General features: G+C 43.1%; 1 protein-coding gene across 5 annotated transcripts in view; it reads left to right on the top strand.

The window, feature by feature from the left end:
• Positions 1-14,109: 14,109 nt before the first annotated feature.
• csnk1a1 (casein kinase 1, alpha 1) overlaps positions 14,110-21,760 on the top strand; it is a 52,346-nt gene continuing 44,695 nt past the window's right edge. For 3 of the 5 annotated variants that reach the window (XM_076738858.1, XM_076738855.1, XM_076738857.1), the window contains exons 1-2: positions 14,111-14,829; positions 15,093-15,199. In XM_076738858.1, coding sequence (XP_076594973.1) covers positions 14,707-14,829; positions 15,093-15,199 — 230 coding nt within the window. In that variant the 5' untranslated portion in view covers positions 14,111-14,706. Of the gene's footprint in view, positions 14,830-15,092; positions 15,200-21,760 lie in introns of all 5 variants that reach the window. The other 2 variants (XM_076738860.1, XM_076738859.1) reach the window with 1 other exon arrangement.

Here is a 21,760-nt window from a genome sequence, read left to right as displayed (position 1 = left end):
TAATGTGTTGTACAATCAGGACACAAGGTTCACTTAATCAGTGCATAATAACATACTGTACGTGGTTGCATGGTCAGCAGATTATGACATACACACGCACCTAATCATATGAATGAAACAGTGAATACTTATGATTAAGTACAGAGAAGGTGAATAACAAGAATTCCCATTACATTCCCCCATTTGAGCGTATTACGCTCACAAATTAACATTACAAATTAACACAACAAACTAGAATTAATCATTGAAACTCACATTTTATGAAAATTAAAAAAATAATAATAATCAAATAATAATAATAATAATAATTATAAAGTAAAAAATGAAGATTGAAAATTTGAAAGGAAATAAAGTAAATAAAGTCTAGATTAACAGTTAGAAATTACGACGATTTATGAAAACTGAACGCAATCAAAGAAAGCAATATTGCTAGATTAACAATTAAGAGAGTAATCAACATAAGCAATATTGCTAGATTTAAACAACAGTGTTAAAAATCATCAAGATTAGCATAGGGTGGAACCCAGTCCAGAGAGGGATCATCTTCAGACTGAATCATGAACTGTCCTACAGAGGATTTGACCTGTGAAGTGATCAAAGCTTTGATGCAAGGTATACCACAACAGATTACAATCATAAATACTGTCAGGAAAAGGAGAAAAGGTGTCAGTATTTTCAGCAATGTCACTTTCCATCCTCCGTCAGTCAGCCAAGACCACAGACTCCATTTCTCCGAGTCTTTGGTCTTTGGTCTCAGAATCTAGCCGTTGAACCTCCATAATTGGTGATGCTGATGTTGCACATGTTAATGCTCTTAGTCATGTCTGTCACAGTTCTGTTTTGCAGGGAAACCCCCAGGGTGAAGGCTAGCATGATGCCTAAGGTCTCAGAAATGTTCAGTGGTCGTGGCGTCACAGGTATTGTGTCCCCCACTCCGTGAGGAAGTTGTGTGCAGACATAGCAGCTGTCGTTTGTAATCCTTCTGGCTGTTGATAGTACTACAGTGTACCAGGAATTTTCCTCAGGCTTCAGTGGGGAGCGAGTAAACTCTGGCAGCAATTCTCTCCTCCTTCTGCAGTTGGATGCTCTGCAGCTGCTGTTTGAGTTTTCGCACCCCTGTTGTTGATTAGGCTGAGATGTGCCTTGTTGCAGGAGCAGTAGCAGGACGATGGTGGCAGTGAGCAGGAATACGCTGCGAATTCCTCTACATCCGTCACCCCTCCAGCGCCACTGTATATTCGTTGGCGTCATCGCATCAGCCGTGGCACCTCAGCTTACCCCCGTATTCAGTGTGCCTGCCTCTTCGTGAGTTTGAGAAACGTGTGGTCCTATTGTCATCCACACCCCTCTCTCCCTCGCAGACACAAGGCGGGGGAAAGCGTTGGTTCACCTACTGATGCTCCGCACGCTTGATGTTGTCTCGTCCGTCGGCTCAGGAACGCGTTTGCAGTGGCTGGCGTGTATCCAGGTGGCCCGTTCCGCGACTTTCACAGCTGTTTCCGTGGTGAGGAGGACTTGGAAAGGTCCGTTCCACCTGCGTGCTTTCCAGTTCTTTCTCCTCAGATCCTTCACTACGACCCAATCTCCTGGTTCTAGGTTGTGTAGTTTTCTCTCCGTGGCTTTCGGTAGGGCGTCCTTAGCCTGTTTGTGGATTTCAAAAAGCACAGAGGACAGGTTTGCACAATAACGTAACATTTCATCTTCGCACTGGCTGGCATGAGGGAGTTGCCTCTTAACCGGTCCAATCCCTGTATTCATTGGCCGTGCAAAGAGGATTTCAAATGGGCTGAGGCCGTTTCTGCTTCTGACCCTAGCTCTCATGTGCATCAAAACAATCGGTAGTGCTTTTGTCCAAGTTAAACCAGTTTCATCACAGCATTTAGCCAACTTGCCTTTCAATGTACCATTCTCTCTTTCAACAGCCCCCCCGCTTGCTGGGTGATAGGCACAATGTTGCCTCATGTCAATACCAAAATACTCACCCACGCTCTTCAGGGCTGTGCTCACGAAAGGTGTACCATTGTCAGATGAGATCTTACCTGGAATTCCCCATCTGGGAATTATTTCTCTGATTAAAGCTTTTGCTACTGCTGCTGAATCCTGTTTAGAAGTGGGAAAAGCTTCCACCCACTTGGAAAACATGTCAACAAAAACCAAACAGTATTTCTTTCCCTCGCTAGGTGTTAGCTCAATGAAGTCCATTTGTAAGTGATCAAAAGGTTTTTGTGGTGGTGGATGAGCACTCTGTTGTATCTGGATGCCTCTGCCTGCATTGTTAGTAGCACAGATCACACAATTTTGACAAAATTTTTGGGAGAAGTTAGAGAAACCCTTTGTGAACCAATATCTCTGTATTTCACTCATCATACCCCCTTTTGACACATGATCTCTTCCATGTGTCAACTTAGCATAATGAGGAAACAAATATTTAGGCAAACATGGTTTATCATTTGGTCCGTACCACACTTTGTTAGAAAAAGAGCAGCCTGCTTTTTTCCAAGCCAGCCTCTCTTCATGGCCGGCTCTGGCCTGCAGGTCCTGCAAATCAGCTGTGGGTGTCATGTTGTTTTTAGTGTTATCTAGCTGTGCTGCTGCCTTAGCTGCAGCATCCGCTCTGGCGTTCCCCTGTGAAACAAAATCATCATTGTTTGTGTGTGCTTGGCATTTGCAGATAGCGACCTGTTTTGGAAGGAGGACAGCATCGAGAAGTGCAGCAACCATGGTGTGATGGGCAATGGGTTTGCCCGTGGAAGTTAAAAAATCCCTGTTGGCCCAAAGACGGCCAAAATCATGTACCACTTCCCATGCATATCTGCTGTCAGTATATATGTTAACTGTTTTATCAGAAGCAAGTTTGCATGCTTCTGTCAGTGCAACCAATTCTGCGGCTTGTGCAGAATAATTTGAGGGGAGTGGCTGTGCAACAATTGTGTCATGTAGTGTTGTAATAGCAAAGCCTGCTTGGTTTTTACCGGTTGTTGAGTTTCTCGAGGCTGAACCGTCCACAAACAGTTCTAGGTCAGCATTCTGTAAAGGTGTGTCCTGCAGATCAGGCCTGGGAGAACAGGTTTCATTTATGACTGCCACGCAGTCGTGCGGTTGTCCATCATCTGGTGTAGGGAGAAAAGTTGCAGGGTTAAGAACATTGCATCTTTTAACAGTGATGTTAGGCATGTCAAGCAGAATCATTGAAACAGCATGTGGTACCAGTAGAGTGAGATCAGCATAGCCTACAATGTCACGTGATGCTATCACAGCTTTTTCAGCAGCTGCCACAGCTCTAAGGCATGTAGGAAGTCCTGAAGCAACTGAGTCGAGTCTTGATGAGAAGTAGGCTACAGGTCTCTGTTGTCCCCCATGGTCTTGTGTCAGTATCGAAGTCATGTACCCACCCTGTTCGTCAACAGTCTGTGTGAATGGTTTGGTGCAATCTGGAAGGCCTAATGTCGGAGGAGATTGCAATGCCAATTTCTGGTCCACAAAGGCTTTTACTGCCTCAGGTGTCCATGTGACTTTGTCTTTTGCTGTGAGGCCTTTCCCATGAGCAAGAGCGCTTAATGGTGCCTCAATTTCTGCATAGTTTGGGATCCACTGTCTGCAGTATGATGTCATTCCTAAAAAAAAACTTATAACTTGTTTCTTTGTTTCAGGCTGTGGGATGTTTTGGATTGCTTCAATTCCTTTGGGTGAGAGGGTTTTGCCCTCTGCTGTGATCACATGACCCAGAAAAGTGACTTGTTTTGAAACAAACTGAAGTTTTGACAAGCTGGCCTTGTGGCCGTTATCAGCCAGATGGTTCAGAAGAGCAAGTGTGTCTTGTTTGCAGGCTTCTTCTGTGGGGGAGCAAATCATGAGGTCATCCACATATTGCAAAAGGGCACTACCAGCTGGTAAACTGAGTGAATCTAGGTTGTCTTTTAAGGCTGCATTAAAAATGGTTGGCGATTCAGTGTAACCTTGACAGAGCCGCGAGAAAGTATACATTTTGGATTCAAATTGAAATGCAAACCAAAATTGGCTGTCTTTATCCACTGGAATACTGAAAAATGCATTTGCAAGGTCAACAACAGAGAACCACTTACTGTCGGATGGGACTTGAGAGAGGATTGTGTGTGGATTTGGTACATTTGGTGCGCGCGCATGGACTGCAGCATTTACTGCTTGCAGATCCTGTACAAATCTCCACTCATCAGGTTGCCCAGCATCTCTGACTTTCTTCACAGGAAAGATTGGTGTTCGCACAGGAGATTTTTCACATGGAATGATTACTCCTGCTTCAAGGAGGGATTCAAACACTGGTTTGATGCCCTCGACTGCATCTTTCTTCAAAGGATACTGATTTTTGCATGGTCTATACGAGGATTTTGGTGTGATCACAACCGGTTCGGCGCCTTTAATCAGTCCTACATCATATTTGTGTTTCGCCCACAAACATGATGGTACCTGTTTTAACTCAGGAATTTCTGAGACGTCTTTTATGAAAGTGTGATTGCCGAAGGATGAATCAAAAAAATCTTTTACCTTTGTTGCTGTTTGGAAATCTGTTTCTGGAATGAGCTCAACAGTCCGTACCGCAGTCACTTCAGTAGCAAACCTTTTTCGGTGCACCTTCAGATGCGGGTGGAAATCCACATCAGGATCTGATGTTTTTCCCCACCCGGAGGCCTCGTTGCATGCTTTTATCCAAGGTCCCAAGTCCTTCCACCTTTTATTTTTTGGTTTGACCAGTGAAACATGGGGGTAGGAGTGTGATACCCTGAACAGAGCTTGAAGAGATGGATCAGACAGAGTTACTGACACAGCACATTGATTATTAGTCCAGTATAACCAATCTAGCCCAAGTGTGTCCCTGTTGTGATCTGCCTGATACCAAGTTTCCTCAAACTCATTGTCTGCTCCTCGAGAGATGTGAGAAGTGCAGTGCAGGTTTCGTGATGTCATGATGTCAGTGTGTGCGTCTATAGTTAGTGTCTTGGCCTCCTGTATCAGTGTGTTGTTGACAGAGTTGAGTGTAGTGTCTGGAATCTTCCACTGATAAGCATACACAAAGTCTTCCCCACCGTATTCAACAAAGGAATTTGTTTGGGGAATTTTCGTCACAACAATACCTTGGGGAGTGGAAACCAAAACTATGCCTAGTCGACACATTAAATCTCTCCCTAACAGATTCACAGGGCAGCGTTTTGACAGCAAAAATGAATGTTTAAGCTTTCCCTCAACGTTATCCTGACATGAGAGTGGGGCTGTGTACTTCTCTATAACGTGAGTGCCTGATGCGCCCACTGTCTTTGCATACCTGCCACTTAGTTTTGGGGTTGGGCTGATATCGTTCTGCATGATAACTGATTCTGTGGCACCTGAGTCTACCAAAAAAGTGATGTCTTGTCCCTCAACTGTGAGTGTGTATTTTGGCATTTTCTTGTATGCCTCGTGTGAGAATTTTGTGTAGATTTCAGAAATTCTTTCTTCACCAGTTTTTTGTGTAGACTTCAGATGTTGAATGGCTTGTGAAATGAGGTGTTGTTTGCTGTGTGTGTCTATTTCTGCCGTGTTTTGCATGTCAGTGGATGCATCTTTACTTATCTGTTGTGTGAAGTGGTCTGCCGTCTCAGCTCTTGCGTCATAACCAGATGAGTCCATCACTGTCCTCTGCTCCGCCCCTAGTCAATCGGCCTCTGCCTCGGTCTCAGCTCCCTTGTTTTCCGGACACTCTCTAGTCCAGTGTCCCATCATTCCACATGTAAAACAAGCATCAGATGCCCCATGGCCTGCCCCTCTCCCTCTGTTGTGATGTCTTCGGCCTCGGCCTCGGCCGCGTCCGCATCCGCGACCGCGACCGCGACCCCTCTCTCTGGCTTGGTATTCCAGCACTGAGATCTGTGCCATTTGCAATCTGTCTGCCAGCTGTGAACTTCTTTTTGTTTTTTTTTCTTTCAGGAATTTTTCTGCATGTATGGCATGTCTTTCAACTGTTTCAAGATTTCCATAGTCCCATGTCAGACAGTTGCGTCACTGATTTCTGATTTCACGCCATTGATGAAGCGGTCTCGCAGGTGAGCCTCCCATGGGGTAACTGGGTTCATCCCCCCCATGGCTGCTGGTCTTTGGAGGCCACTGTGTGTGTCGTGGATCTCTGTGAGTCGAGTGAGATAATCAGACACAGTCTCATTCTCCTCCTGTCTGCAAGCTGATATCTTCCCCATATCCAGTCTTAGAGGGAAGGCTGTTCTGATTCTATCACAGAGCTCGGTCACTGTTTGTCTATATTGAATGTTTGCTTCATTTGCCCATGTTGGGTGAGTCAGTCTTTGCTCTTCTATAGGGAAGTTTCCAGCTACTTTTGTCCATTTGTTCCCCATTTGGACCATGAGCAGTCGCTTCAGTTCATTGGTCGAGGGTCTGAATTGTTGACAGAAGATGTCCAGTTGTGTTGCAAACTCTTCTCCCCCATTTTGGACAGAAGGGAGGTGTTTGGCAGCTTCTTTCATGTCGTTGTACGTCCATGGTCTGAAGATTAGCTGAGAGTTTCCGTCTCCTCCAGCCACTTCAACCATCGGTGCAATTAACACAGAGTCTGACTGAGAAATGGAGTCTGTTTGCTTGAAAATGGTGCCTTGTCGTGTTTTGTGCGCATCCCGTGGGGGAGGGGTATGCGGTGCGCAATACTTGGTAGCATAAGGTGGAGGTCTCTCTTTTTCCCCTCTTGGGTGAGGTATTGGTTTCTCAGGCCGTGATGGTGTGGCTTGGGCTGTGGCTGTAGTTGTTTCCGGAGCGCTGGCTGCTCCTCCTCGGTCCGCAGCTGGTGCTGGCCGTTGTCTGGGCGGAGCCGAGTCCAGATCAGGATCTAGTTTGAGGCACTGAGATGCAGAGGTTAGTGTAGCTTTCCCTGCCTTTTGTTTTCTGTCCCTGATGTTGGCTTCAGTAAGCCAACAACCAAAAGCTTCCCAGTTTGCTTTAAACAGTTTTCCTTTTTTCTTTTGCTTTGTCTGACTGATTTTTTCCTTTGCTGTTAGTTGGACTCTCAAGTGTTCTAATTGGTTTAGGCTAAAACTGCCAGTGCATGGGAATCCACACTCCTGAACCCAGATTTTAATTTGGTCAGTACTCCGTTCACCATATTTTGTGATCATAAATTGAATATTGGGAGAACGCATCAGAGGTTCATTTTCAGATGCTTTTTCTTTACTGCTGTTGGAACCCATTGTTGAAAAGGAAAAGGAGAAGAAGAAGAGAGAGAGAAAAAAAATTTGTTTTAGATTTTTAGTTTCTTCTTCTCTTTAGGTGGATTTGTAAGGACCTTGGATTTTTATTTTTATTTAATACCACTTCAACTAATCAGTGTAGATATTTACTATTGGTTTTCTCTGGAGGTTTTTTTTTTTTTTTTTTTTTTAAACCTTAATTTCGATGTTTTTATTAAACTCCCCACTTTTTTTTTTTTTTTTTTTTGTGAGAGTGTAATGTAAAATTATTCTAACCCCCAGCGTTCTTAGAATAACAAACCTAAACCCTAAACGATCGTTGATGGTAACATTCAAAGCTTTTTTAATGTGCACAGGGGCTGTACCTATGAGTCCCAGACTCTACAACGGTTTCCAAAACCTGCCCCCCTGGGTCCCTGACCCGAAGCTTCCTTGATCCTACAGCGGTTTCCAAAACCTGCCCTGTTAATACGTCTATTACAACACACCCCAGGTGGTGAGGATCGTTTACCTTTTTCGGATTTACTCACCAGAAAGACAAGGTTGTGTGCCAGAAAAGGTTCTCTGGATCACGCCAGTGAGTGGGCGTCGGTCCTCACGTGCCAGGTCCCCCGCTTCTCTACCGTCTTTGATAGGGAGGTTCAGGGTTTTGGAGTCCCAGACTCCAGCTGTACAGACTTAAAACCCGCAGCGCTGAGTCCCGAACGTCGCCTCACGGGTGATCCTGCCGACAACGCCAAGTTTGTTCTGGCAATTTTGTACTAAAAAGCACAGAGTCGTTCGTTGTCTTTCTGTGAGTTTATTCTGACGCCTGCAGACGGACTCCCTTCTTGTTGTCTCAAGTGTGAGATGACAAGAAAGAGCCCGGAGCAAGAGAAGTTGAAAGATTATATACAATATATTATCTTTGTAGACAGGATGACTTTGTTCTATCATCAGAACAATGTCAGCACAATAGGCACGTCATAATGTGTTGTACAATCAGGACACAAGGTTCACTTAATCAGTGCATAATAACATACTGTACGTGGTTGCATGGTCAGCAGATTATGACATACACACGCACCTAATCATATGAATGAAACAGTGAATACTTATGATTAAGTACAGAGAAGATGAATAACAAGAATTCCCATTACAGCTGCAACGGCGCCGGCTTTACGCGCTGATTGGGTTTCCCCGTCAGCTGGCACATGTGACACGTTTTAATATAGGCAGCCACATCAGCCTTGGCGCGCGGCCAGAAAAAGTGTTTGAGCACATACAGATAGGTTTTACGCACTCCAAAGTGACCACATTCGTCATGCGCAGTTCTCAAAACCTGGGGACGAAAATCCCGTGGCACCACCACCTGAAACACAGGCTCCCCCACAGCATCGTCAAAACAAGGCATCCATTTACGCACCAAGAGCCCCTCCTGAACAAAGTAGCCCTGTGCAACCTCGCCAACCTGGTGACACGGCACAACCTGATCCCACAACGAAGACAACGAAACATCAGATTTTTGCGCCTTAATCCACTCATCCCTTGACACCAGTGGAGGCAAGTCAGGCAACGGAACCGGTTCCACTGAGGCCGCAGCCTCCGATGGCACAGACGCACCTTTAGCCTGAGCGCGCGTCACGGCACAAACAGGAAAAACGCCCAGCGCCGAGCTGTCAAATGCAACTTCTAACGGCTCGGACACCACCACAGGTGGCGGGGGACCACTAGACCAAACCCGACCTCCACAGATGTCATTGCCCAAAATCATCGACACACTCGGCAAAGGCAACTCTGGCCGCACACCCACAGAAAACACACCCTTAGCCAGATCACAATCCAACATCACGTCATGGCATGGCACTGGGATGAAGCCGAGCTCCATTCCCCTCATCACAATAAAGTCTCCAGACTGCGTATCAACAGAAAAAGGAAGTGCTGACTGCACAATAAAAGAATGTCGGGCCCCCATGTCACACAACACTCTAATATTAACACGTTCAGCACTGCTCACCAGGGACACCTGCGCGTCTATAATGAAAGGCTCAAACCCAGACCTATCACTGGCACCAACCTCCACCGCCTTTTCCTCCCGTGCACTTGCGCACAGCATGACCGGAGCTGGGGAGGTCGCGGCGTTTTTACGCTTTAACAAAGGACATTGATCTTTCCAGTGACCCTCCCCCCGGCAAAAATTGCACAAATTTGAACGCCCTGGGCGCAACGAAGCTGACGCGCCCCGGGCCGGACCAGATTTAGAAACACGGCCGCGCGTAAAACTGCTGTCATCACCCACTCGCTCGCGCACCTCAGCAAAACCAGACCTGTGCGTCAGCAAGAAATCATCCGCCAACTCGGCCGCTCTAAGCGCAGTAGCCGGCCCTCTTTCATTCAAGTAGGCGGCCACGCGCTGAGGAGCAACGTTTTTAAACTGCTCCATGATAATTAACTGGCACAGACCGTCAAAGGTATCCACTTTTTCCGCTGCGCACCAGCGGTGAAAATGAGTGGTCAAATCGCGCACAAATTCTACACTCGTCTGCTTATCGGATTTCACCCAATGTCTAAACCTCTGGCGATATGCCTCCGGAACGAGCTCATACGCCTTACCCAGAATCTGACTAACCTCAACCCTGGTCTTCATGCGGTTCTGCAGCGGGTCGATTAAGCACGAAACCAGTGGGATCACCACAGGCGAGCCCCCAGAGTGTCCCCGAGAAGGCTGCTTGCGCAACCAACACTAACTGCTCCCCACAGCACTACGAAAAAAACAAACCGACACAATCCCAAAGGAGAGAGTGCCCTAAAACCTAACGGGAACCTCCAGAAACTGCGCACCTGCAGCGTATCCCCTAACCCCCCGACTGGCGAGTAAAACTCGTCCTACACTACAAAATAAATCCAAACAACATAACCTAACCGAGACGAGGACGAGCCCCCATTTGTCAAAGCTGGCTCACTTCTCTGACAAACAAACGCAAGAGGGAACGCAACTGTAAATTATATTTATTTAACGAACATAGGCAACAGAAACTAAAGATAACTGAATACAACCATTTGTGTCTGTAATGTAGAATATCAGCGGTGAATGCGGGTGCATGGCTGTGTGTGTGTGTTGTGCGTGTTGGATGCAACCTAAAAATTAACAAAAGCAACAGGTGAGCTGCAGGGTCACGCCGGGAAGGAGAAGCCAAGAGAAAGAATGGGCCGATTCCACAGGTATTTAAAGCCGCAGCCCCGCCCACTTAAGACGCACACCGGAGACCGATGATCAATCACGCTCTGAAACAAAAAGAGGAGAGGGCGAGCCAGACACCATATACACACCAACAGATCCAAACAACCCCACCCCACTTGGGGTTGTCACAAGTCTATTATTAGAGCTGTCACTGTTTATGTGATTGCATTTCTCTCTCTTTCTCTCTGCAAACCCAATCGGTCGAGGCAGATGGCCGGCCACCTGCCCAAATCCTAGTTTTACTTGAAGTTTCTGCCTATTAAAACTAAGATTTTCCTTGCTGCTGCCCAAGTGCTTGCTCATGGGGCATTGTTAGATTTGTTAGGTCTACAATTACAATTACAATTTGTCAATTGGCAGACGCTTCTATCCAAAGCGATGTACATATGAGATTTTCATACAACAGAAGCAGGGTACTAGACGGGAGATAACAACAAGAGTAAGTGCAACTTACTGGTCCAACTGGACATAGGTGCCATGAGACAGTGTTAAAAAGTAGTGCAAAAAGTGCACAGTCAACTAAGAGTTTTTTTTATTTATTTATTTTATCAAAGAACAAGGTGCTCAGTAAAGAGCTTGGTCTTTAGTCATTTTTTAAAGATCACAAGGGACTCTGCAGAACGAATGGAGTTTGGTAACTCGTTCCACCACGGGGGAACCACAGAAGAAAAGAGTCTAGCCAGAGACGTAGGTCTTTTTGGAGGTGGCAGCACCAGGCGCCATTCCTGGGCAGAGTGTAGTGAGTGGGAGGGAGCATAAACCTGAATGAAGGAGTTCAGGTAGTGGCAGTTTTCAGTTTTGATTGCAATTTTGTATGCAAGCATCAAGGACTTATACTTGATACAGGCAGCCACTGGGAGCCAGTGGAGGGATATGAACAGTAGAGTGACATGCGCTTGTTTGGGCTGGTTAAATACCAGGCGAGCCGCCGCATTCTGTATCATCTGCAAAGGTTTTAGTGAGCATGCTGGGAGCCCTGCCAGTAAGGAATTCCAATAGTCAAGGCGTGATAGTACCAGCGCTTGTACTAGGAGTTGTGTTGCATGCTCAGACAGTTAGGGTCTGATCTTCAGAGGACTGACCAGTAGCCCTAGCTGATCGTAGTGTGTCCACTACAGATAATAACGCAGTCTCTGTAGAGTGTCTGCGTTTGAAACCGGATTGGCTGGGGTCATGCAGGGTGTTATCAGATAGGAATTCAGAAACCTGATTAAAGACTGTGTGCTCAAGAGTCTTGGAAAGGAAAGAGAGGACTGAAACTGGCCTGTAATTTTCAACCTGAGCTGGGTCAAGTGTAGGTTTTTTTAGCAATGGAGTTACTCTGGCTTGTTTAAAAGCGAGGTAAGTGAGGAGTTGATCATATGGGTCACAGCAGGGATAAGTGTGGGTGAGATGGCCTGCAGGAGGTCAGAGGGTATGGGGTCCAGTGGACAGGTGGTAGGGCGAGAGTCAAACAGAAGGTTGGAGACTTGCTCCTCTGTGACATGGGAAAGTGAGGAGAGTGAGGCTTTGTTAGCTGGTGGTATCCTACTGAGTTGGTCAGGCTCAGAGAACTTTATCAGTGAAGAAGGAAGCAAAGTGATCTGCTGTGAGCACAGTTGAGGGTGGAGGGTTGAGTAGTGAGTTAAAAGCAGAAAATAGTTTCTGAGCTTTTTGGTGCTACTGATTTTCTCCTGATAATAAGTGGACTTGGCACTTTTCAGGTGGGAGCAGAATGCAGACAGGAGAGTCTTATAGCCACTGAGGTCAGAGGGATCTCTGGTTTTGTTCCATTTTCTCTCGGCTGCTCTGAGCACCACCCGTTGCTCTCTGATGACACTGATGAGCCATGGACTGGTGGGGGTTTTACAAGCAAGTTTGGATGAGAGTGGGCATAGATTGTTTAGAGAGGCTAGCGAAGAGCAGAGTGTGTCTGCTGCCTCATTCACAGGGAGTGAGGAGAAAACACCATGAGGAGGCATGGTTTCTGAGACCTCGTCGGAGAGTTGAGCCGGTGTGAGGGACCGGAGGTTTCGTCTGAAGGAGACCGTTTGTGGTGGAGCTTGAGGATGCTCTGGTAAGGATGCAGAGAATTTGATGTAGAGGGGTGACAGTTAGCTTAGCCATGCTGCAGTTTCACATTACAAATAAGTGAAGAGTATTGCCCGGTTTGTGTGTGGGAGCGCTGGAGGCCTGTTTTAGGTCAAATGGGGACAGCAGCGAAAGGAAGTCAACCGCATGGGTTTTTTTTAAGATAAATATTCATGTCACCCATGACAATCAGTAGGGTGCCATCTTCAGGAATGGTTGAGAGTAGCATGTTTAGTTCAGCTATAAAGTTCCCCAGTAGCCCAGGTGGGTGTTATACCACCAATATATACAGCTTAGTGGGAGCAGCAACCATGCTTGCATGATATTCGAATGAGGACCAGTTGCTTAGAGGAGTGAGCTTGGTAAATTTCCAGTTTTTGGAAATGAGTGCACCTGTACCACCTCAATGTCCATCAGTATGAGGTGTGTGGGAGAAAGTAGAGTCAGCTGAAAGCGCAGCTGGTGTGGCTGTGTTTTCTGGACGGATCCAGGTTTCGGTCAGGGCTAGGACCTGAATTTGATGTAGCTTTGCAAATGCTTGGATAAATTCAATTTTGTTTACAGCAGTCTGCCAATTCCATAGGGAAAAAGCAGTGTGAGAAGCTGAAGTTTTTCTGAGTGGGTAGTGGTTCTCAGGATTGCAACGCCTTTTATGGCCGATGCGTTTGTTTCGCATGCCCTGTAGGACCGGAATATATTGATAGCACATGGTGTGCGTGCACAGAGAGGCAGCAGGAGTAGTGTAAGAGCAGCGGTGGTTGTGTCCCCTGTGTTCCTACATTAAAGAGTATGGTCTCGACCTGCTCTATGTGGAAACTGTCATGACACAACTTTTTTTGTGATATGACATTATGTAAACAAATTGAGATTAATTTAATCAAAAGTTCGAATTCGAAGTACGACTCTCCAATCACTGGCCTCATCACAGATGGGGACGACAGGTAGTGTGAAGAACAGATCCAGGGTCAGTGGATTGGTGCCAGCAGAACACTAGATCAATGCAGGGAACACCTGGTGGTGGACTTCCAAAGGTGCCAAAACTCCTACACCAGTGAACATTAACTAAAGAGCACACTATTTGGCTGCTAAAAAAAAGGTTGAAAATGGGCTGCGTCTGAAACTCAAGAAGTGAACATTGGTACCGATGGGACATGACGCAGCCTATTTCAACGTCAGTCGTAAATACCACCTGCGGGTGCATTCAAGAGATGTGGGGTCGAACGAATTATAGAAATCGGGTCGAACCTGACGGTAAACACAGCTGTTAACACGGCTCATTACAAACAGTTGGAGTCTATTGAAACATTAATGGCTGCATCCTTTATATTTGAAATTAGAAATCTAAAATAAAAAGACACTGGAACAGAAAATACAAGACAAAGTGCAAGCAATGGATGCTTTAGCATGACTTTATGAACTTAACTTCTGTTTACAACCAACTTTGCAGGCGTTGACTGGGTACACTTTGGACCTCCTATAGAATAGCTTTCCTTTTCCAGTCACAATTATGTAAAACTTTGTTGCGGCGTTCATGTATGTCACGAGTCTTGATTTTAATATTTCCGATAACACCTGAAGGGATCATGAGACGTCCAACCTTAGCTAATCGCCTCCAACGGAAACCAGCTGAGAGAAAGGGTAGAGAAGACAAGATGGCGGAGTGAGTGGGCAGCGTTTTGAACAGACGGTTGCGACCCTTGAAGTTGGCCGAAAACGCTCGTAAAGGACTGAAAAGATAAACGCAGGAATTTAATCGGAAGCGTGATTAAAAGGCAGTTTCTGCCCCTCAGCACGGAGGAGGTCCGGACATTTTTCCGCGGCGGTCCTTGCGACAGCGTTAGCTTGATGCTAATGTCAGCTAACGTTATATTTCAGTAGCTGCTACTTCGAGGTAGCTGGGTAGTTGACGAAGGCCGTAAGCTTTTTTTTCGGATTTAGTTTTGGATGTATATACTTAGACACTGATACGGTATTCCGGTAGGAGGTCTCATTTTTACAAAGATCCTTTGTAGCCCGTAGCCTATGAGTAAAGTGAGAAGCGCCAAGACAAATCTATTTTCCAACTTGGTTACGTCAGTTGTTAGTAATATTGTTTGGAGTAACAGCTAGTATATAATTGAACTGGACATACAGGACTCTGTTCTGCTGACAACCGGGCTGCCACACAGAATTTCCTAAAGCGAGTCAGATTGAGATTGTCATTTGGTGGACATTATGGCGAGCAGCAGTGGCTCCAAGGCCGAATTCATAGTCGGTGGAAAATACAAGCTTGTCAGGAAAATTGGATCGGGATCTTTCGGTGACATTTATCTGGCCATCAACATTACAAATGGAGAGGTAATGTTAATTAACTGCAATAGCGTCTACATTTGACTCATGTTCTTGTAGGAAAGTTGATAGCCAAGTCATAAGTACTAGCTTTGTAAGCTAACAACTCTATCATTACAGCAATCAAGCTGTCCCATTGATTTGGCTAAAGTTGCAACATGTTACATTACTTGGTATCGTTCAGTTTGCTGCATGTGCCACGTTATTTGTCCTTTCTGTAACCGGCGCAGTGACAACAGAGCTGTAAATGTTTGTGTGTGTGCCATTTTCAGGAGGTAGCTGTAAAATTGGAATCACAGAAAGCCAGACATCCTCAGTTGTTATACGAAAGTAAGCTGTACAAAATCCTACAAGGTGGTGTCGGGATTCCACACATCAGGTAAGGAGGAAATCTTTTTACGTTGTGCTGTCGTTACCGAAAAGAAGTAGTCATTTTATTGTATGAATTCGTGTGGTAAAGTTTACTTTGGAAAAAATCTAACTAATGTGGAAGTGGTTTCAACCTTCGTTGCATTAGGCCTGCTAATCTCCTAACGTAATATAAGTTCGTCTGTTGTAGTAAAGCTATATTTCAGGCAAACGCTGAAAAACCCCGGCCTGTTTCCGCTTTACATCTGTATCAATAAGTCCTGGTCGGATCCCAAATATGCACTTTTATAGTAAATAGTAGCTTCAGGGGTGAGGAAAATCAAGTATGTAGTTGGAAATGGCCGCTCCTCTTTTGTTGTGTTGAGCTCCCAACATGTCCTCCTCTACCCTGTTAGAAAATGGCGGCGGAGCTTTGAATCGAAAACAACAATCCAAGCAACACAGTAGAAGCGTGTTTTCACCGCGTGATTTCAGGCGTGTTTTTTTTTTTTGGGGGGGGGGGGGGGGGGGTTGCCTCAATCTTTAAGGGGTCACACAACATGTTCTGTTGCGTTCAAGTAATTGGTAACAGTCAAATGTTGCCCAACAGCGCAAACGCTAACGTTGGAGAGTCACAAGCTAAGCCCCAGTTACCCAATACCACAATGATAGAATATAGACATAGACAGCTTTTATTGTCATTCAGTAGACAGCAAGTGAACACTGAACAAAATTATGTTTGCAACAAGCTCAGCACAGGGTTGAAAAATCCTAAAAAAAAAAAAAAAAAAAAAAAAGTAGATATATATTCATATAAATAAAAAAATGTGTAGTGAATTTACAGTTTGTACTGCTGTTCAGAGTATGCAGTTTTACTTTTAAGTTGTTACTCTTCTGAATTAGCATGCACAATGTTTATTGCTTAAAAGAGAAATATTGTGTGCATGTCGCCATTGAGGAAGACTGTAATATTGGCCACTAGATGTACCAAAGTGGAAGTACAGTAAACATATTGAAATGGTTCTGTGCATGCTATAACAGGTAAATAATATACAAAAGTTCATCAGGCAATGAGAAGTCATTTGCAATCAATGCTCATTTAGGGAAAAGGTTCATTTGGGGACAAACAGAAATGCAACAAATTGTTAGTATTTATTTCATGATCATGCCAGCAAAATTAGTTGGTATACATGTGTTTTGAGTGAGGGACAGACACCAAAGGCTTAACTTACTGCTCAACAATTTCACACCAACCAGAACTGTGTGTTTTCTGTTTGTTTTCGTTGTTGAGTATGCTCTTTTACTGAGTATATTTTTTCCCCTTTTTTTTTTTCATTTTCCTTCCATTTTTTTGCCACTCTGTTTTCTGCAACATTAAGTTAATACATTTAAATTTCATTACTGTTAGACATTTTTGGTTGAGATGAGATGCATGTTTTAATTCCAACGATGGATTAGGCATTACTCGGCATTGGTCAGTAATGTCATCATTCAGTTTGTGTGTGTGATTAATTACCTCAAACTTATTTTATTAATCAGTACAACGAGTCTATTCGTATTGCATGTCTTTGATGCAGTTTTGGGGAAAGTCAAGGACTGATATGATATATGGGTTATCGTTGACAGCATGGTGGGTAATTTTGGCCACTGTTGTGCTTTTCGTGTTGATGAGGAAAATATTTATGTTGCCCACTGTATGTGTGTTACTTTCCTAAAGTCACACCAACCCATATCTATCTTATTTTAAAAATGCAAAGTCCAAAAACCTGAAAATTTAAGCCTCTTCCACACAGAGAACCCACAATACTGCTGCAAAGAAGACCTGTCATTTTGCTTGCTCTGCTTCTTTACATTGAACCAAATGATATCAGCATTCAAGGGTTCCGGAAACTAAAGAGGCGTGACCTTATACACACCAGCGTTGGGATCTCATAGGGTTGGGTGATATTACCTAAAATTTAAACCACACGATTTATCTTGTTTTTTTTGCAGTGACAGTATGTCACACTATTACAAAAATAAAATGGAATATTTTTACTCAAAACACAGTTCTACCTCAGTGCTCTCTATTAGCAATGCAATGAAACATATCATAAGAAAAGACAAATGATTCAGTAACGGCGCACTTAGTTAACCTTGGATTGAGTACAATTGCAGTGCAGTAGAGTGGGTTTTTTTCCATCTCATGGAGCCAGAACAGATTTTGTCCTGCTTCTCTGGTGCTTGCTGCAAGTTTGGACATTTCTGTTTCCTGCTGCTATCATTAGCCAACTCTGGGGTGTGGTTTTTTTTTTTTGGGTTCTGTAGATGTTTTCTGAGAATGCTTGTATTAAAGGAGATGCTTTTCAGCCTTCCTCTTGAGAATTTAGCAGAGCATAGTTTTGCAGGCTGCTCTACCTTTGTCATCAACGCTTATCCTAAAATATTTACATATTTAAATTTTTTTTCTGAGAGGTTTTTATAATTGCAGTTGCGAGAACCAGAGCCTTGTATAAACGCCACCTGCCGCCCAAACAGCTTTCTATTCGTTGAAGTCCAGTTGGCATTTTTATTGTATTATTTTTTGATTCACATGAAGAGTTTTTGATTAACAACTTGTAATTCATTACACATGTAAATTTTACTAGCTTCCAATTGAAAAAATCCAAGCATGATGATAGAGAAACGTGACCCTCTCTCTGTTTCAGTCCCTGTGTGTTTGCGTGCGTGCGTGCCCGCCTGCCCGCCCGTTGTGTCCTGCTAAGTGGAGAGTCATCATCAGTGTATTAACAAATTTCGGCAAAATAATTGATGATGGCACACATTGAAAATTGCAATGATTTCACATACAGGGGACATCCTCATTAGATGGACTTCTTCAGAGAACACCAGTGGCAACAACTTAATGATTGAACAGGAGGCATCAAACTTCACTGAAAATGCTGCATTTTGTATACATGTCACTCAGATGTTTATGGGCTTCAAGAATTAAATAACCAATCAGTTCCCGTTATTTCCATTGGCCTCTTTACAGTAGAGCTATTTCTTAAGATGAAAACACACACTGAAGTGTTAACATTCATGAGGAAAATGTAGGGTATGCCTCATCCTTACACTGTAATTTCACAGTTTAAAATGTTGCAGAACCCTCAACTGTCTGTTACAATTTAGACAACAATGTTTCTCTAGTCTCCTGAAATAGCACAAATGCGAGAAAGTTATGCAAAAGAAGAGAACAGAAATTGTAATTGACTGTAGGCTTTTAATTGAATATAGACCTTGGTGATGATGGTGCACGGTTAAAGTTGTGCTGCTTATCATGGCCCAATACACAACTAGTAGAAAAGAAAATACTCCTGTGCGACTGTATGAACTATCTCTATTCTTTGGGGGAATCAAAATAATCTGTCTGCTGTGTGTTCTAGGTGGTGTGTTTGGCACCAACCTGTTATTTTAGCACCTTAAAGTCTTTTTTTTTTTTTTTCAGGCCATGACCATTTTGGTCTTCAATAAATACAAATTTATGGGCTCATGCAGCCAAAATGTATAGCATTAAGGCCAAAACCACAGGTATTGCACCTGTGGTTTAATGAGTGATAATTACATATTATGAAGACAAAAAAGTATAAAATCAACAATTAGGAGTCAGTGTATTCAAAAAGAGGAGTTTAAATATATTTGAACTGTAACCCTTTGTTTCTAGATGGTGCTACCTGATTTTGTTTTTTAAAGAATGTGACCAATTGTTACATTAATTGCTATTGTCATATTTTGATGATAAAATCTATAAGGGTGGTTAAGATTAATATGAACAAGAGATCCTAAGCAGTCACAAAAATTACAAAACACCTTTTTACATGTTAAGACATTAATTAAACAGATGAGAAACTTCTCAAGGTGAGACTACAAGTTTTGACTTGTCTCTAGATACACTTAGATACCCAGCAGCTGACAGAAAGCGGTGATCATATTATTCAGGGAAGTATTACCGGTTTTTGGGTGAAAAACTAATTTTAATGTTCAAACAAAAGGCAACCATTTACAGCATACTGACGCTAGAAACTAGCGCTAGAAAGATAGTACAGTTACCTGATGTTTCTGTGGTGGTGGTAAGAAAAAAATTATAGACTGTTTTTGAATTAAACAGAATTACACCATACTCCCTTTAAGAAATATGACCTATTATCAATGTCGGCAAAAACACATTATTCTAAAACACAATTTAAAAATTATAATTTGCCAACAGTCTCTTTTGCATTCAGCATCAGCACCATAACGGTGCAATTGACAGTTCATTTAGCATCAATGTAATCCATAAAGATAACCTGCCTTTCCACACAAACGTATTGTGAATTTTGTTGTCTCAACCTCCTACCAGCCTCCGTTGGTTAGCAGCACTCTTTTAGTAGGGACAGCCGTGGGACTGAGAGGCAAACTGTTTGAAAAAGGCCATTTTGCTGTGGTATAATTCCTACCCTGCTCTAAGATGATTCAAGTACCTGTGACAAAGTCTAGTTGTCTGCAGAAAATACTTGTGAATTGACATATATTTGATATACTGGACATTAGTCCTATAAGCTGTTGGTAGTCATCTACTTTTCGATGACATTTTTTTATGAAGTATCTACCGATTTACATGTTAAAATGGCTTACAAAGACAGAAAACAGGCAAAAAAATGCCAACATTTTGCTGGTGTTGATTTTCCCTCCCCATTCCATATCTGGCTAACAGCACTAACATACACGGCCATAAACAGTATACAGTACTGCTGGCACATGCCTGAATAAGGACAATGACTGTGGAGCCACTACACCTACCATGATGACCTGCTTGATACCTGAACTTTGAACACACATACCTCCTTTACGAATTGTATACTGCTTTGTGAGGTTTCTGCTATTATGGATATAAGCACAGATGGGTTGGATGTCAATTGTGCATTTTTGGTACACCTCATTGCCATTGTAGAATCCGAGTGCTGGCAAATTGAAAGAGGTTTAAGTAGGCACCAGGAATTGAGTTATAATGGGTTAATGGGTTGTAAAACTCAGGTCATGTGCAATGCTGCTGTTTTTATTGTGCTGGATAGAAAAAGTTGTCCCTTTTATTACTGATAAATTGATTGGTTTGCTTAATAACCAGATTTTCCTCTGATAGGACAATGGATATCAGCTGAGGCTGAGAAAAACAGCCATTTTTGTGGATATTTTGGCCCACCTTTTCTGCAGGTCCAGAAGCAAAGCTTTTACATCTGTAGTGCAAGGACTATTCATTTATCTTTGTGCTGGAAATACTGGCTTCATGTTGCAACAAAGTCTTGTTAGAGCCTGTCCAACCTGCTGGTCCTGCTGCCCCTCCTTTACTCTTCCTACAACCTGGCTTACCGTTTGTACAGTCACAACCTGTCATAGTTTATCTCTTCCCCATTCTTTCTCTGTTTTTTCACACTGATTGTGACTTCCCCTGGATTTCCCAATTTAAAACCACATGTGAAGCAACGCAAATATACTTATGTCTATTACTTGCGCCCATCTGCTACACAAACCAGCACACATTTTAGTGAGCAGTTGTAATTTATGAAATGGTTCACCCCTCTTTCTCGTCTCCCACAAAAACAATGATAACCCAGACTGATAATAACTGAGATTGACATTTTGGGACAAAATCCAGAATCTGTTAAATTTGTATGAAAATACAGTTCATCTTCATGGATTACATTAATGCTGAATTGACAAGAGTGTCGATATATGATGCCTTTTCTTGTGTTTCTAGAGTAGTGCAGAAGCGTAAGTAATTGTCAATAAAGGGAGTTTGCTATAATATTTTACCTGGAGAACACAGGAAGCCTCTGTGTAATGTATATGTATTTATGTATGTACATACAAATATATGCACTTGTATGTTTGTATATGTATATTTTTTAGCACTTTGTTACCACCACACTAGGTATCCGCTGATAAGTATGATAATTGATTGACTGTGGATATTTATCGGTTTCATTAATGGTTTACAGTCAAATAAGTTTTGGTATTGATTACTGACAGTGGTTGATCAGGTTAATTATAAGCTAATTGTACTTAGTTTCTAACTATATTATGCAATAAATCGTTGTCTTTTATATATGCGTTTTTAAACTGCTTTCCTAAACATGATGTGCTTGATGGTGTTATTAGTGACTCTTGATGAAACTTGAAAGCTGAGCATTCTCATTGCCTTTTTTTGCTTCACTTTTATAAATAACATTAACAACTATTCACCCAGAAAAAGTTAATATCAGTATGTCCTGCATGTCTGCAGTGTATCTAGTGGTGAAAAGAGAAGAATTTCTCTTCGGTGTTTTTGTTTAAATTAAGTTTTAAGTCAGTTTTGTGACTGCTCTTATGAGCTGTCTCAAATGCTCAAAAGTTGCCCAGATTAATCTTGATCACCCATAGCCCATGTTTAGACTTAATTTTATCAGCGGACTATAACAATAGCAATTAATATAACGAGTTGTTCACATTTAAAAAAAAAAAAAAACATTTTGTGGAAAAGTCAATCATTTAGGTTACAGTTGTAATAAACTCAGTACTGTTTCAAAGGCCAAAGTGGCCTTGCCCTAAAATTGACCTA

This window comes from Chaetodon auriga, chromosome 9, assembly GCF_051107435.1.
Source record: "Chaetodon auriga isolate fChaAug3 chromosome 9, fChaAug3.hap1, whole genome shotgun sequence".
Taxonomy (NCBI): Eukaryota; Metazoa; Chordata; class Actinopteri; order Chaetodontiformes; family Chaetodontidae; genus Chaetodon; species Chaetodon auriga.
Note: the sequence above shows the minus strand (reverse complement) of the source record. Positions and strands in the feature narration are given on the sequence as shown.